Raw genomic sequence first — 13,678 nt, 5'->3', positions numbered from 1 at the left:
GTGGTGGCCCAGTCAAAGTAGACGGCTGCCAACCCCGCTGCTGCCACCTCCGACGTCCAGGGCTAGAACGTAGCGCCGCGGTCACCCGGCGTAGCTTCCCGCTTCTCTGCGCTCTTATAATCGAGCGCAGAGAGAAAATGCACTCGCTTTTTCCCATAGAAATGCATTACCGGAAGTCAATTTCTGACTGCTTGCCGTCTGCTTTAAAATGCAACATCACACTAGCGCCACCTGAACCTCTAGCGTTTATTGTAATAACTCTATGGTTCAATAGCGGGGTGTGTTCGGCGTTCGTATCGATAGATGGCGCTACCTCCTTATCGCGACGGCTCGCGACCACCGTGGTTTATAAAATGGATGTAATCTTTTTGAAATAAAACTTCGGTTAAAAAATAAATGCGAACAATAAAAGGAAAACTTAAAGTAAAAAAAAAAACGCGTCTGCTCAACGCCGGCGCTTTTGCTGCCAACGGATTTGGTCTGCGTGTCGTCTGCTATCTTTCGCTGGCCGGCTGCTCCTTCAGACGCTGCTCCCGACGCCATCTATCAATACGAACACCAAACAGACCCTGCTAGCGGACTTGGTCGTCTGGGTCGTCGCCCGCCGTAGACCCTGGCAAGTTTCTTGGACCTATTTTTTACTAAAAGATAACTACGCTTTGTAATTTCACAAGAAAAAACCGACCTGTGAAATACACATTTGACGAGAAGTTTAGATGGCTACGTGCAGGCGTCGATTTTTACGGTCCATTTTAAATCGAGCCCGGTGACTTGAACCACCCTATATATATAGGGTGGTTCAAGTTACCAGGCTCGATCTAAAATGGACCGTAAAAATCGACATCCGCACGTAGCAATTTATACTTTTCGTCAAAGGTGTATTTCACAGGTCGGTTTTTTCTTGTAAAATTGTAAAGCGTAGTTCGCTTTCTGTAAAAAATAGGGCCAAGAAACTTGCCAGGGTCTACGGCGGGCGATGACCCAGACGACCAAGTCCAGCAGCGGAGTGTGTTTGGCGTTCGTATTGATAGAAGGCGTCGGGAGTAGCGTCCGAAGGTGCAGCCGACCAGCGAAAGAAAGCAGACGACACGCAGACGAAATCCGTTGGCAGCAAAAGCGCCGTCTTATGCAGACGCGTTTTTTTTTTTTTTAAGTTTTGCTTTTATCGTCCGCATTTATTTTTTAACCGAAGGTACATTTGAAAAAGATCATGTTCCTTTTAATAAAGCACGGTGGTCGCGAGCCGTCTCGATAAGGAGGTAGCGCCATCTATCAACACGAACGCCAAACACTCCCCGCTACTGGACCCATGTCGTCTGCGTCGCTGCCCGCCGTAGACCCTGGCAAGTTTCTTGGCCTTATTTCTTAAAGAAAGAGAGCTACGCTTTGTAATCTTACAAGAAAGAACCGGCCTGTGGAATACACCTTTGACGAAAAGTTTAGATTGCTACGCGCACGTATCGATTTTTACGGTCCATTTTAGATCGAGCCTGGTGACTTGAACCACCCTATATATACCGTGCCGTCCTCTACATTTTAACACGAGTAAGGACCTGGTTTCGCACGGTGTGACCAATAAATATATTTACAATGCAAAATATAGTGCTATATTTACAAAAGGAAGATGCATTTCGATTGCAAAATTATTAACTAGAGTAGTTATGATCTGCCCGACCTCCTAAGAGTGTTCCTAGAAATAAATCAGTAAATGCGCTAGAATGGTAGTCATATATGAGCTAAACATCGGCTGGAAATTATTCAAATAATGTTGTTCATATTTGAAGAGCTTCGAGACTGGGGAAACCAGAAAAAAAAAAGGGGACACCACTCTGTCAACTTTTTTACGTTTTCTTCAGTTTCGAGGTTTTTCAAAGATGAATCGCCACCAGCTCGACTGTTGTTAAAGTATTTTTATCAAAGTTGTCGCTTTTTTTCTTTTTATCTAGGACTTTTGTTAACTGATATGTTGGCAACCGATTAAATAAAACAACATCTCGCAGGGTTCCTCTGGCAGTCCTGGACCACGAGGTGAACGAGGTTATCCTGGAGCCACGGGACTACCTGGACAAAAAGGAGCGACTGGCAATGAAGGGCCCAAAGGTCAAAAGGTATCAATGAAGAGCCGCAACAAGAAAAGCACTCGGCACTGATAAAAAAAATTTCAGATGTATCGATCAAACCGTCATATGCAGAAGTGACTTTTAGGAGAAACGCGGCGGACGTTAGCGTCCAGTCTCGAACTTCCTGACACGCGCCGCCGTGTCTGCTCCAAGTGTCACTTCGCGTTCCTTTCCTACCGCTCTTTTTCTTGTTGTTTCCAAAATATTTAAGCGACTAACCAATTTGTTTTGTGAGTCGCGGGGTTGCCTTTATTTTTTTTATTTTGTCGTTTAGAACAATTGGGGAGCTAGACAACTGTCCTAGCTCACTTCGACACGCCACGTGCACTTACGGAGGCTCGCGAAATTTGTGTTAGTTTTCGTAAAAATCCAATTAGCGGCGAGATGTTTTGGCTCCTATGGTTCCCCCTCGTGATGTCATTACCTTGCAAACACCAAGTTCAATGGTGTTTGTAAATAGCAAGGTAGAAGCTTGAAATTCTTGCGCTCTCAAAGGAACACTGCCAACACCGTCAAAATTAAAGTTCTTTCATTCCTCTTATTTCCGTCGATGATAAATCCTTTTCTGACGTCATGGTCAGCGTTCGACCAATTGTGGAAGGCCGACCACAGCGACGCTTTCGGTCGCGCACGTCGCCAATAGGTCTATTGCTATACTACCCAAGCATCAAGGAGAATGCAGGGATTGGTGTTGCACGCGCCGCACGTGCTGGCGTCCGCAGTAGTAACTTTTCTAAAGAAAATACTTAAAACAAATGGCATCTTGCACGCGCGTTCGTCAACGCTTTATTTCGGTTATTTACTTCGAGTCTTTTATACGAAAAAGGCGTGTGCGTGTGGCGCGTGGAACACCAATCCCTGCATTCTCCTTGATCCTTGGGTAGTATAGCAATAGGTCTATAGACCTCTTGCTGAATAGACCTGCTAAATTATCAAAGCACAAATGAACACGCTGCGAGAGTAGTCAGACGCGCTGCACATGCTGGCGTCTGCAGCAGTAACTGTTCTAAACCAAAAGTCTAAAATATATGGAATCTTGCACGCGCGTTCGCCAACGCTCTTTTTTGGTTATTTACTTCCAATATTTTATACGGCGAATGCGAGCTCGTGCGGGCCCTGATGCTTGGGTAATTCAGAAATGGGTTTATTCTGCAGTAAAACACTTAGAAAGCCAACAGTGATTGGAAAGCACGAACCGTAATTTGCAGCCAATGCATCATACGTTGGCTTCACTACTAAATAGAAACCGTCTAGACAACTGAGATATATGTTCCCTGACAAAAGCTGAGCTGTACATGCGTCTCATATAAACGGAATTTATTTGTATCGTGCGTTGTTTGTTTGTTTCTGTTTTTGTTTTTTGGAGGGGGGTAAGATATTTTGCACAACTTTTCGTTCTCACTTTGGTGTGCTTAATTGTGTTTTTTGGGTGCACGCCTAGGTTGGTTGGCAGAAGTCTACAATTTATAACGAACGTTGTGAATATTTTTCTATTTCCTCTTATTTAATTTTTATATTTCTGCCAAATCGTTGTACTTGTTTTGCAATAGGGCCCTTGACCCAGTCAAGTTACCTCATGGTAGCTTTTCGTCTGGAGGCCCGTTAGGGTAATTTCCTGTAAATAAACATTTAATTTAATTTCAACTAAAAAACATCATGAATTACGCTTTTCCTTAGCTCAAAATGCACCAGCCAGATTTTGTTGAATCCAAATTTCATCAATCAAAGGTGGTTGTAGGTATTATTATATCGGCTTAGGCTTGCACCTACATTGCTGCTTTGAAGAGTGTTTGATGTCACTCAAAAAGCTAAACATTCCGACTTTAGACTAATTAATTGGTCTAAAGTCGGAATGTTTAGCTTTTTGAGTGACATCTTGCTTGAATACTTCTTGAATACTTCTTTCTTTTACTATGACTTAAGTCATAGTAAAAGAAAGAAGTATTCAAGCAGACAGATGCCATGCATGCGTCACTTAATGTGTTGATAATTTTGGGCAACCTAGAGGTGAGGAACTTTAAAAATTGAAGTAACCATTTCAAGAATAAATAAACATACAGTAAGAAAACAGAAAAAAAGTTTTTCGCAGCATTGTATTGAGTGACTTAAAAAAAAAAGGTTGATAACAAAAGAGCATTCGAAATTGATCAGTATTATGCCTCGAAATAACGCTACCTACTGCAGCAGGTAACAGAGCAGGAGTGTGATGGGACAATTAACGAACTAATTACCTCCATTTCGCTAGATGGCTTTACAGATGTTTTTCTTAGCGTCTTATCTGGCACATATTCTTTAGCCCGTCGTTAGGATGGGTAGTAGCAGTTCTTAGAGTTCAGAAGGGAAAACTTTTCGTGTTATTCAGTGGCGCCCCCAGACCAAAACAATGTAAAAGAAAATTCCAAAACTCGGTTTTTTAAGAGGCCAGAATACGACGATTCTTTACTGAGACCACATGACCCAGAGGTGATGCGCCACAACCGCATATTGGTTCACAAACCGTCGCTACTAGGTCAATCGTGGATCTTAGGAACGAATATTTTGTTGATCTCATGCGCCTTTTTTGTTTCGGTATTTCGGGCCCTTGAGACTTTAAATTGGCCACTACATAGCACAAAGCAAAAATTTAGTTTTTTTTTTGTTTATTATTTAACAACTTCCCAAGTCCTATCTTGAAAATTCTGGTTGGAACGTGCCAGCTAATTGGTGATTTTGAGGTATCTAGTTGCGCTGGTAGATATTATGTCACACTTATACCTTAACGTGGGCTGCGGCCGATAGCTCTACGAGATATTCCTTGCAGACTGCGAAGAACAGCTTCGGTTATAAAGACATGAGTAGGTGAGGTGTATTCTGTGCCTTTTCTGCATTTCCTCGGTTCTGAGTTTTAGTAATCACGATCATAGTTTCTCCTCTGCGAGTGCCCTGTAGTCTTTCTAAAACGTTCTGCAACATTCTATTTTTTTTTTATGACAGTAGATTGAAACTACTTTCTTCGCTTTCTCTTCAGCGCTAACTATATAAGTACTGCGGATACAGAAATACACGTGAACTTGACAAAGTCGATGTCACGTGACAGGGAGATGCCGGAGTAGGACTTCCAGGACCCCCTGGCCCACCGGGGAACGTGTACGCCGTTCCGCACGACAGCGACCTGGAATTCGGCAGCGGGTCGCTATCCTTCATGCCTGGGCCTAAGGTAAGTTTCGAGGAATCCAGAAGGACAGGAACCCCAGCCCTTATGCTTAACGGAACACTGGACTCCCCAAAGACATTTTTTTTTAGTACATGGATAAAACAGGTCTCTATCAAAGCTCCGAATTATAAAAAGGCCGAACATCGAAACGTCGAAAAATCAAAACCCCGAAAATTTAAAACGACGAAAAATCAAAATGCCGCAATCTCAAATCGCCGTAAATCAAAACGACGAAAAGTGGGAATGCTTACATATCTGATCACCCATTTTTGGGCGATCAGACATGTATGAGCTTAGTTTGCATGATTTTTGTTGTGTTTTATAAAACCTCTAGTCTTTCAGGTGGCACTCAACTATCAATTCCATTAGAGTGAAATGCTTCGTTGCCATCAGATAGTCGTGCCTGTGTGTCATGCACAGCACATTGTAGGGCAACAAGGATTTTAGCGTGTAGTACAGCAAAGTACTGCAGGTCAAACAGATGTAAAATTTTACTTTTGCTATCTCTAGTGCGTATCAGTCAGACAATAGACTTCTGGTTGGTCAGAACAGAAAGCAGAGCTGCACGGTGCATACGCAAGAATGACAGAGGAGTGCGCAGCATTACTTTGGTGGTTTACGAACGGAATATACCAGGCCGTGGTTGTCGTATATTCTCAAGGGGAAAAACAAATCTTAGCTGCGAATTCGATGGTTACGTGTACGCGCTTGGCGAAGACCTTGGGTAGAAGGCAATACTGGAGGTGTGAAAAACGAAAGGAGTGCAACGCCTGACTGAATATGGATCATTCCCGAGATGATATTCCCCAAAGTGTTTCAAAAACACTGCCCCGTTGAATTTACACGCCGGATGTCCTCAGGGTTATGGTTCTTCGTGTGCGAGAGGAGATGAGGGCCCATGCGGCATGCTCAGGTCAGGCTGCCTTGTACAGCAGATCACGGCTAGCGTAACAGCGTCTTCGTCACTGCGCGTATACCAAGTAACGAAGCCTTGCGCCAGCTTGTGAGATGGAAGAAAAAAGCCGCCTGTCCACGCGAGCCTGCTTAGCAGCTCAACATGGAATGCGAGATCTAGACCGAGATGGACAGGAGTACCTGCGTTGCGCACATGTGGAGATGAAGCTGGTCGCCCAATTTATTTTACGGACAATAACCTGAAGCAACTGAAAGACGCTGAACTGTGGTTGGTGGATGTTAAGACCGTGTCGCCGCCCTTTGAGCAGATGCAGTACACAATTCATGATTTTGTCCATCGTTGCGTGCATCCTCTCGTCTACTACCACTTGACGAGACGAACACAAGTGACGTACGAGGTACTCTCCGAACAAGTGCTTAATTTCGCAGCAGAACCTGGACTTGCACTAAATCTGAAGATTGAAAGCACGAACTTTGAATTGACAGCAATCAACGCAGTTTGGTCACTTCTCCCGTTCTAAGTTCCACCCGTGCCAGTCAATATGGAGGAGAGTACAGAAGTTAGGACTGACAGCGCTCCATAAAGCTGATCTGGATTGCTTTGCGGTTAGGGTGAGGCGCTTTTTTTTTGTGTTCCTGCAAATTGAAGGCGTACACGCGTGCCTGAAACCACTCTTCTCACAAAAGACAACTGCGTTAAGAAAAAAAAAAGAAACACAGCATGCAATAAACAAGAACAAGAAAACGTCTCTTCTGGTTTCTCAAGTAAACCCTCGGGGGGAGGGGGAGGGGGCGGGGGGGGGGGGGGGGGGGGGGGGGGGGAGAGGGGAGGTATAAAACATTATATTTTGTAATTTTCAGTCGTTTGTGCTGTATGGTTCTGCCAACTGAGTTTTCGGCCTTTGTCGTCTTCCGGCATTTTGATTTTCGCCATTTTGTTTTTTCGGCTTTTTAATTTTTTATGTTTCGATTTTCGGCGTTTCGATAATCCGGCATTTTAATTTTTGGCATTTCGGACGCCTCCTGGATACAACATGTATGTCACAAAAAAAAATTATAAAAAAATATACGCAATATTTACTTCAGAGCTTCATTTTTAGCTAGGAGCGATTTCGCTCCTTTTCGTTTTGAGAAATCGATCCTCAAAGTAGAAGCATGTTTAGGAATCTCCGCAAACTCAAAATATTTCTCGCCACGTAATTAATGCGCAAAGTTTTCTTTCTTTCTATTTTTCGTGTAAAGGGGGGGTACGTTTATTTTGTGGCATACTTGTCCTACCCAGTAACAGAATAAAAAGTTTCCAAGAGTTATGTGTCCCTTTAAACAAAGCATTTTTTTTTTCTTTTTTTTTATTGTAGCTAGCAAGTCGCTAGGTACCGAAAATTTTTTCTTCAGGTTCAGAAAGTATGAAGCCGGCATTTGTTCCCTTTTATTTTCACACGTCGTTGTCATTCATTTTCTACCCTGCCTCCCGCAAGCAGATGCTTAGGCACACGCCGTACTTCAAGTATAGGAAGTATTCACTGGCGGACATAGTTGTGTGCGCGACTGCTGAGCGCGTGCTGATGGCGAGCTTCCGCAGTTCTTTTGTAACGTGCATTCCGCACCCTCAAGGTTGCCGGTCTTAGCAGCCTATTAATGTGGACTCGTTCTGAGCATGCGCTCTAGGCAGCACCCACAAATATGGCGCCCAGTGAATACTCCTTATACTTTCTGAGGAAATCAATACATTAGATCACGATTATTTCTCGGTGGTGGATAATTTGCTCGCTCTAGCTCGCACAACGGAAACGCTTGTGAAAATGGCGTTTCCGCTTTGATAAAAAGAAAAAAATACAAAATATTTTCATCGACACACCCTTGGTAAAAAGCATTACACTAATAGTACATTAACGGTGTACTTTTATGATGCACGTCGCAAATATAAAAACTATATTTTTAGTTTCCTAATAGTATATGAAACATATTTTAGCATGAACACCCAAATGCAAGACAGGGTCAAAGCGTGAACCACACTGCTACAACATAAGGTACACTAAAAATACAAACAGTATAATTAAAATAGGCTTAGGTATATTAAACATATGCTTCAGGTGTATTTTTATTATAGGCAAGTACAACGTTAGTATGTCTAATTTGTATTGATTTTTCTAAAGGGAATTGTCCCTTGAGCAACCAAAAAGGTCAAGGAATCAAACTTACGTCACGATCAGGTAATCTCATCAGGAGAGAAAAATTACTCATGGTATTTCACTGCTATCTGCCGTTTTATTCATTTTATAACTGCGCCCTTTTTAAATTATTTACTCTGTTTTGCCTATTTCCAACCTTTATTGACGTGAGATTGAACCATCCGAAAAAACATTTCAGAACATATTTTTGGGCGAATTTCGCTCAGCAATAATCTGATTATGCGGAACACTAATCTCATCGTAAATTTGACGAGCTAAACTTGCAGGAGAAGTTTTCGCCCTGAAGATTTCTGCAGTCTTGTTCAGGCCAAAGACCTGTTAAAGTGTAGTCAAGTTTGTCAGTGGCAATGCATTGTCCAATTTTCATTAACCTTCCCATAAACTTTGTAGTACGTTGAGGGACAAATATAAACAAACAACAAGTTAATGAATCTTGTATTTATTATAATTTTATAGGGGTGCCGTTCATTCTCACACGCTGGTACGACTTCCTTTACGAAATCAATAGTATTATACGAACTAAAAATTACGGCTTTTCAAGTTTAGGTAAGACACGGCTTTTTTTAAGCACTGAAGACACTATAGAAGCTAAGTTATTTAGAAAACCTTCGGCTGCCGCTCTGAGGCCTCCAGAAGGGTCACCTTAAAGCTCTTCATACTAGCTCCGACTACGTGCTACGTAAATTAATTTAAGTTCTATCTCTCACCGACAATTCCCCGATGCTGTAGAACTTGCATAACTGGATATACAGCAAAATCCGCAGCATCATAAAATCCAAATTTAATCTTATTTTTTTAGATCTTTTCTTTTGAGTCTGTGCAGTTTTAGTTTTATTCGTTGAACGTTTGGCGTGCAGTAATTAAGCCCTTTGGGGTCTGAAAATATCGCGCCCGTGGGGCGCGATGTTTCTCTAAATAGAAACTCTGCTGTGGTGTCCATCTAGGGCGAAAAAGGCGACATGGGCTTCGAGGGACCCGTCGGGCCTCCTGGTAAAGATGGTGCCAAGGTAAGAGACTGCCGCTGACTCGGGATTTCGGACTATCTGCAGATCGGACGAGAACAACGTAAAAAGACGAATTGCGCACTAGCAACCTTCACTCATTCATTCACTCGTTCATATACCCTTAAAGGCTCCGAAGGGCATTACGTAAAGCGGGCCGGGGGCGGGGGCGGGGGGGGGGGGGGGGGGGGGAGGTGGCATACAAAGTGAGCAGATACATATGGAACATTATACAAAAATAAACAACGAAGGGAAAGAAATAAAACATTCCTGGACAAGCAGTGGCCACACAAAAGACGATCTCAGTTCCGTATTTATTATTGACTGCATTTCTAAAAACATATGGGTCACCGATGTTAACTATGTTGTCATGCAGATCGTTCCATTCTACTATGGCAAGTGGAATAAATGAGTCGTTAAAAGTGAAGGTGAAACCGCGCATACGTCGTAGTTCAAATGGCGTCGAGATGAACGATGGGGGTTGACCATATGATCACGAAAAGAAAACAACACCCGTTGTGGTTTTATTTTTGTTTTTTTGTATTAATCATAAAATTGCTTATTAGTCATTTTGTAGACCATTTTTGTATGTACAGTACGTCTCCCAAAAACGATAGAAAACATATTGTAAAAATTCGGTATTTTCTCATCTAGCATAGAAAGTAGGATATGACCGCATCCTATACTAGCTCTGTAGTACATAAAACATGGTCAAGGAATAGGACTTATTTCAGGTCAGCGGCTTACTAGAATGTCAGTCTGTGGGCCCCTTCGAATTTTACTTGATATGACGAACTGTAATTAGCATTTGGCAAGGCGCGTCGATCACTCTTTCTGTTGGTATCCACTCTCCCGTAACACCGATTTGGGTCGTGCTTGTTGAATGGTGATATAAACACGAAGTTGTTGGGGATAGCGTATAATTGAGTACAGTAAACAAGTAAATAACAGCATTTTTTTTCTGCTTTCTCGTCCAGAGCTCGGAATACAAAATAGTTGTTTTAGTTCAGTACACTTAGGTTATTTCTAGTTTTCTCACACACGCTGTATTGTGCTCGCGCGTCCATGCAATCAACCGTACAGGGCGAACCAGGGAGGGATGGTACTGACGGTCTGAATGGAGCCAAAGGTGAGCGAGGGGACCCTGGAGTCATCCACTACCAAGAGATCGATGGCGAGACCATAGTACATCAGGTAAGCCCCAAGTGAAATTGCGATACATTGTTTCCTACACAAGATATTTCTTGGAAATTACTCTTGCCGCAACAGACATGCCTGGTATGGCGGGAAACGCACTGGCCCATATGACGGGATGGTTCTCCAATTTAGAAAGACTATAAAACATTTTGAAACACGAACTCGATATTTTATTTCAACATGTCAATAACGTTACTCCTCCCGTCTACGGCGCAATAAAGCGAAACGAATACTGAACTATCAAGTTATTTGTAAACGCCATGGCAAGGCGTCAGAGCACAGTGAGCAATATACGCCGTTAATCTGCGGGCCTTGTGTACGTAAAGGGGCACAAAAAGACATACACTATTTATACTCATCATTGGCGGGTGGAATATTCACTTATAGGCTACCAAGCCTCAAATTCGTTAGCGCTGATAAATTACCTGAAGATCTTTAGGTCGCAGTATAACCACGCATCTCTCTGCGAGGCATCGCATCGTCGCAGAATGCCCCGCAGGCGCTGCTCTGTGAGAGACTCAATACGGATCCTTCGTGTCTGTTCTCATTGTTCGAACGAGTTTGGACGGTGAGAGACAAAGGCAGCTGGCCTTTGCGTTCCACCATTTAAATCAGAGGTCGACTCCCCGACGTTTCCCCGCGCTTAATTCCATCCTCTCCCCCATTCTCTCAGTGTATATGCTTTCAGTAGTGCAAGAAACCGCTTTGCTGTATCTATGTTCCACTTAGTGTAATGGTAAGCTGCAGTACAAAATATGTCGTAAAACATTCATGGATACAAGATATCGGTCGAGTAAACTACAATCAAGCTTTGGCATATCCCCCAGAGAAGGTGTTGCAGTGCATATGTCCGTTTTACGAAGAGCTTAGTATGTATACAAGGATCATAACCGATTTAAGGTTATGGCCCTTGTAGAAAAGCAGCCAAGTCATTTTTTCCGACACTATGGAACAGCAACGGGATCTTCGAACTCTGCTTATGCGAGGCTGGTGCTGCACTATATGTTAGATATGGCTCAACGGATAGCTCTTATATGCGTGCCACTGTAGAGGAACTCCTCCTTTTCATAGCAATGCACCCTCGCCCAGGTTAATTTTATGCCTCTACTGAATGAAAAAGTCAGTCGTTATTTTACAAAAGTCATGATGGCACTAGAATGTTCAATACCATGAGGAAAATAGAAATCTAAAATCTTCTTCTTGACCTTCCAGAAAGGCGACAAAGGTGACAAAGGCCGCAGGGGCAAGAGAGGCCCCCCGGGACCACCGGGACCTCCCGGATTTGTCGGCGAGTTTGGACAAACGGTGCGCAACATCTGACATTTGTTAAAAAATAATGAAAAACCTTCCGTCTTGATACGAGGCCAAAAATATTTGACGTTAGATATCATGCATTTAAATCCCAGTCCCGTCGATTTCGATAAGGAACGATCGTTGCACCGGCGTTCATCCCAGTAATTGTAGTTTGATGTACTAATGTCTGTTAGAACCCCCACTCTGGCCAAATTGAATATTTACAAAAGAAACATATCGAACGCAGGTATGAGGCAGAAGGCCTTCCTGCGGTGTAAAAAACTTTTGGAACTATCTTGACTTTGGAATGCGAAACGGACGAAGTACGAACCGCCGCGTTGGCGAGAAAAGAAGGCATAAGAGACGCGCTTCGGCCACTCTCTCAATTGAATGTCTGTATCGTGCCCTACATTGTGCACGCTCGGCGGCAGTCATTGGTGTCAGTGTTGTACACGTTCCTCAAAAAAAGGAACGAAAGCTCGTTCCTCGTTCCTTCTGATTTTTGGAACGCGTTCCCGTTACAAGTTCCATCTGTGAAAAAGGAACTCGTTCCCGTTACAACGTAAAAAATGGAACGTATCGTTACATATACGTTACATTTGTGGTTTGCTAATTACCATATTTAGTTAAATCAAGCAAAGATTGTTTTCTTTTTTATCTATCCCATCAATACGCAACATACGATACGGCATGATTGTAAACCTGAGACTGGGGCAGAAAAGAGAACACAACAGAAGGTAGTAAAAGGAGAGGCAACGTCTCAATTGAGACGTTGCCTCCCCTTTTACTACCTTCTGTTGTGTTCTCTTTTCTGCCCCAGTCTCAGGTTTACAATCATGTTCAACTTACACCAGCTCGCCTGCACTCTGACTATTTTTTCGTATACGATACGAGTTTGTATGTCGCGATGGAAGGGCACCAGAAGAAGAAAACAAGTGGAAGCCGGGTTTTATTTGTTGATATATTCAAGTTAAAAATCTCAGCTTTTAACCACATTCATGTTTGTAGTGGACGATTGAGACGAGCCAAATGTAGCCACAATGCACGAGCGTTTTACAACAACCTCACACGTTTCAATTTAACAAAGTCCCTTGTTAGAACTTAACAACAGTTGCTTCTCGATGTTGCTGTCCGCAAGACGAGCAAGTACAGGAGCGGGTATGGATTTTTGAAGGTCAGTCTTGAAAACTACAAATACTTCTTTGTGAAGGCTGGATTTGTTGTTCAGTTTGAAGGTAGGGGACAAGAGAAGAAATAAAGGTTATTTTTTGTGTATTTTTTAAGTGACCAATGTTCGGGATACAGGGTGCGTTACATGTCTGGCAACCTGTGATCTTGTTGTAACTGTAGGTTTCGTTAGGGAAGTTCAGAAATGGCTGCAGTTGGCCTTAGATTTCTGGGTTTTGGTGTATGAGGGTTCGTGAAACCAAAAAAAAGTAGTCGAGTTTGAAATGACCCTCTTTGTTTTTTCCTACGACTAAAAGCTTTGCTTTTTGTGCCGCAGTTTCGGGCACTCAAAAGAGTCAATGTCCACCAGCCCTCCTGCACCCAAAACTATTAGCAATCAAGGACCACACAAAATTATCCATAAGACTAGCAGTCAAATAGTTAACGAGATCCTGCACTTCGTAAAGATATTGTTTTTGTATTGTAAAAATTTCCCTGTTATAAATAAAATAAAAACTACCCCACTGGACGAAAAAAAGGAACGCCGTTACTCTTTCCGTTCCAGTAAAAATGTGACGCGTTCCCGTTCCAGTTCCAGCG

At 42.8% G+C, this 13,678-nt stretch overlaps 1 protein-coding gene across 4 annotated transcripts in view; it reads left to right on the top strand.

The window, feature by feature from the left end:
• LOC115318078 (collagen alpha-1(XVIII) chain) overlaps positions 1-13,678 on the top strand; it is a 94,099-nt gene that overhangs the window by 49,643 nt on the left and 30,778 nt on the right. For all 4 annotated transcript variants that reach the window (XM_029977786.4, XM_029977784.4, XM_040499630.2 and 1 more), the window contains 5 exons: positions 2,001-2,108; positions 5,197-5,316; positions 9,365-9,427; positions 10,505-10,615; positions 11,831-11,923. In XM_029977786.4, the coding sequence (XP_029833646.3) occupies positions 2,001-2,108; positions 5,197-5,316; positions 9,365-9,427; positions 10,505-10,615; positions 11,831-11,923 (495 nt within the window). The remainder of the gene's footprint in view (positions 1-2,000; positions 2,109-5,196; positions 5,317-9,364; positions 9,428-10,504; positions 10,616-11,830; positions 11,924-13,678) is intronic.

The sequence above is a fragment of the Ixodes scapularis genome, unplaced genomic scaffold (assembly GCF_016920785.2).
Source record: "Ixodes scapularis isolate PalLabHiFi unplaced genomic scaffold, ASM1692078v2 PGA_scaffold3__209_contigs__length_174095766, whole genome shotgun sequence".
NCBI classification, from domain to species: domain Eukaryota; kingdom Metazoa; phylum Arthropoda; class Arachnida; order Ixodida; family Ixodidae; genus Ixodes; species Ixodes scapularis.
The sequence above is the reverse complement of the archived record's forward strand: the minus strand, read 5'-3'. Positions and strand labels throughout refer to the sequence as shown.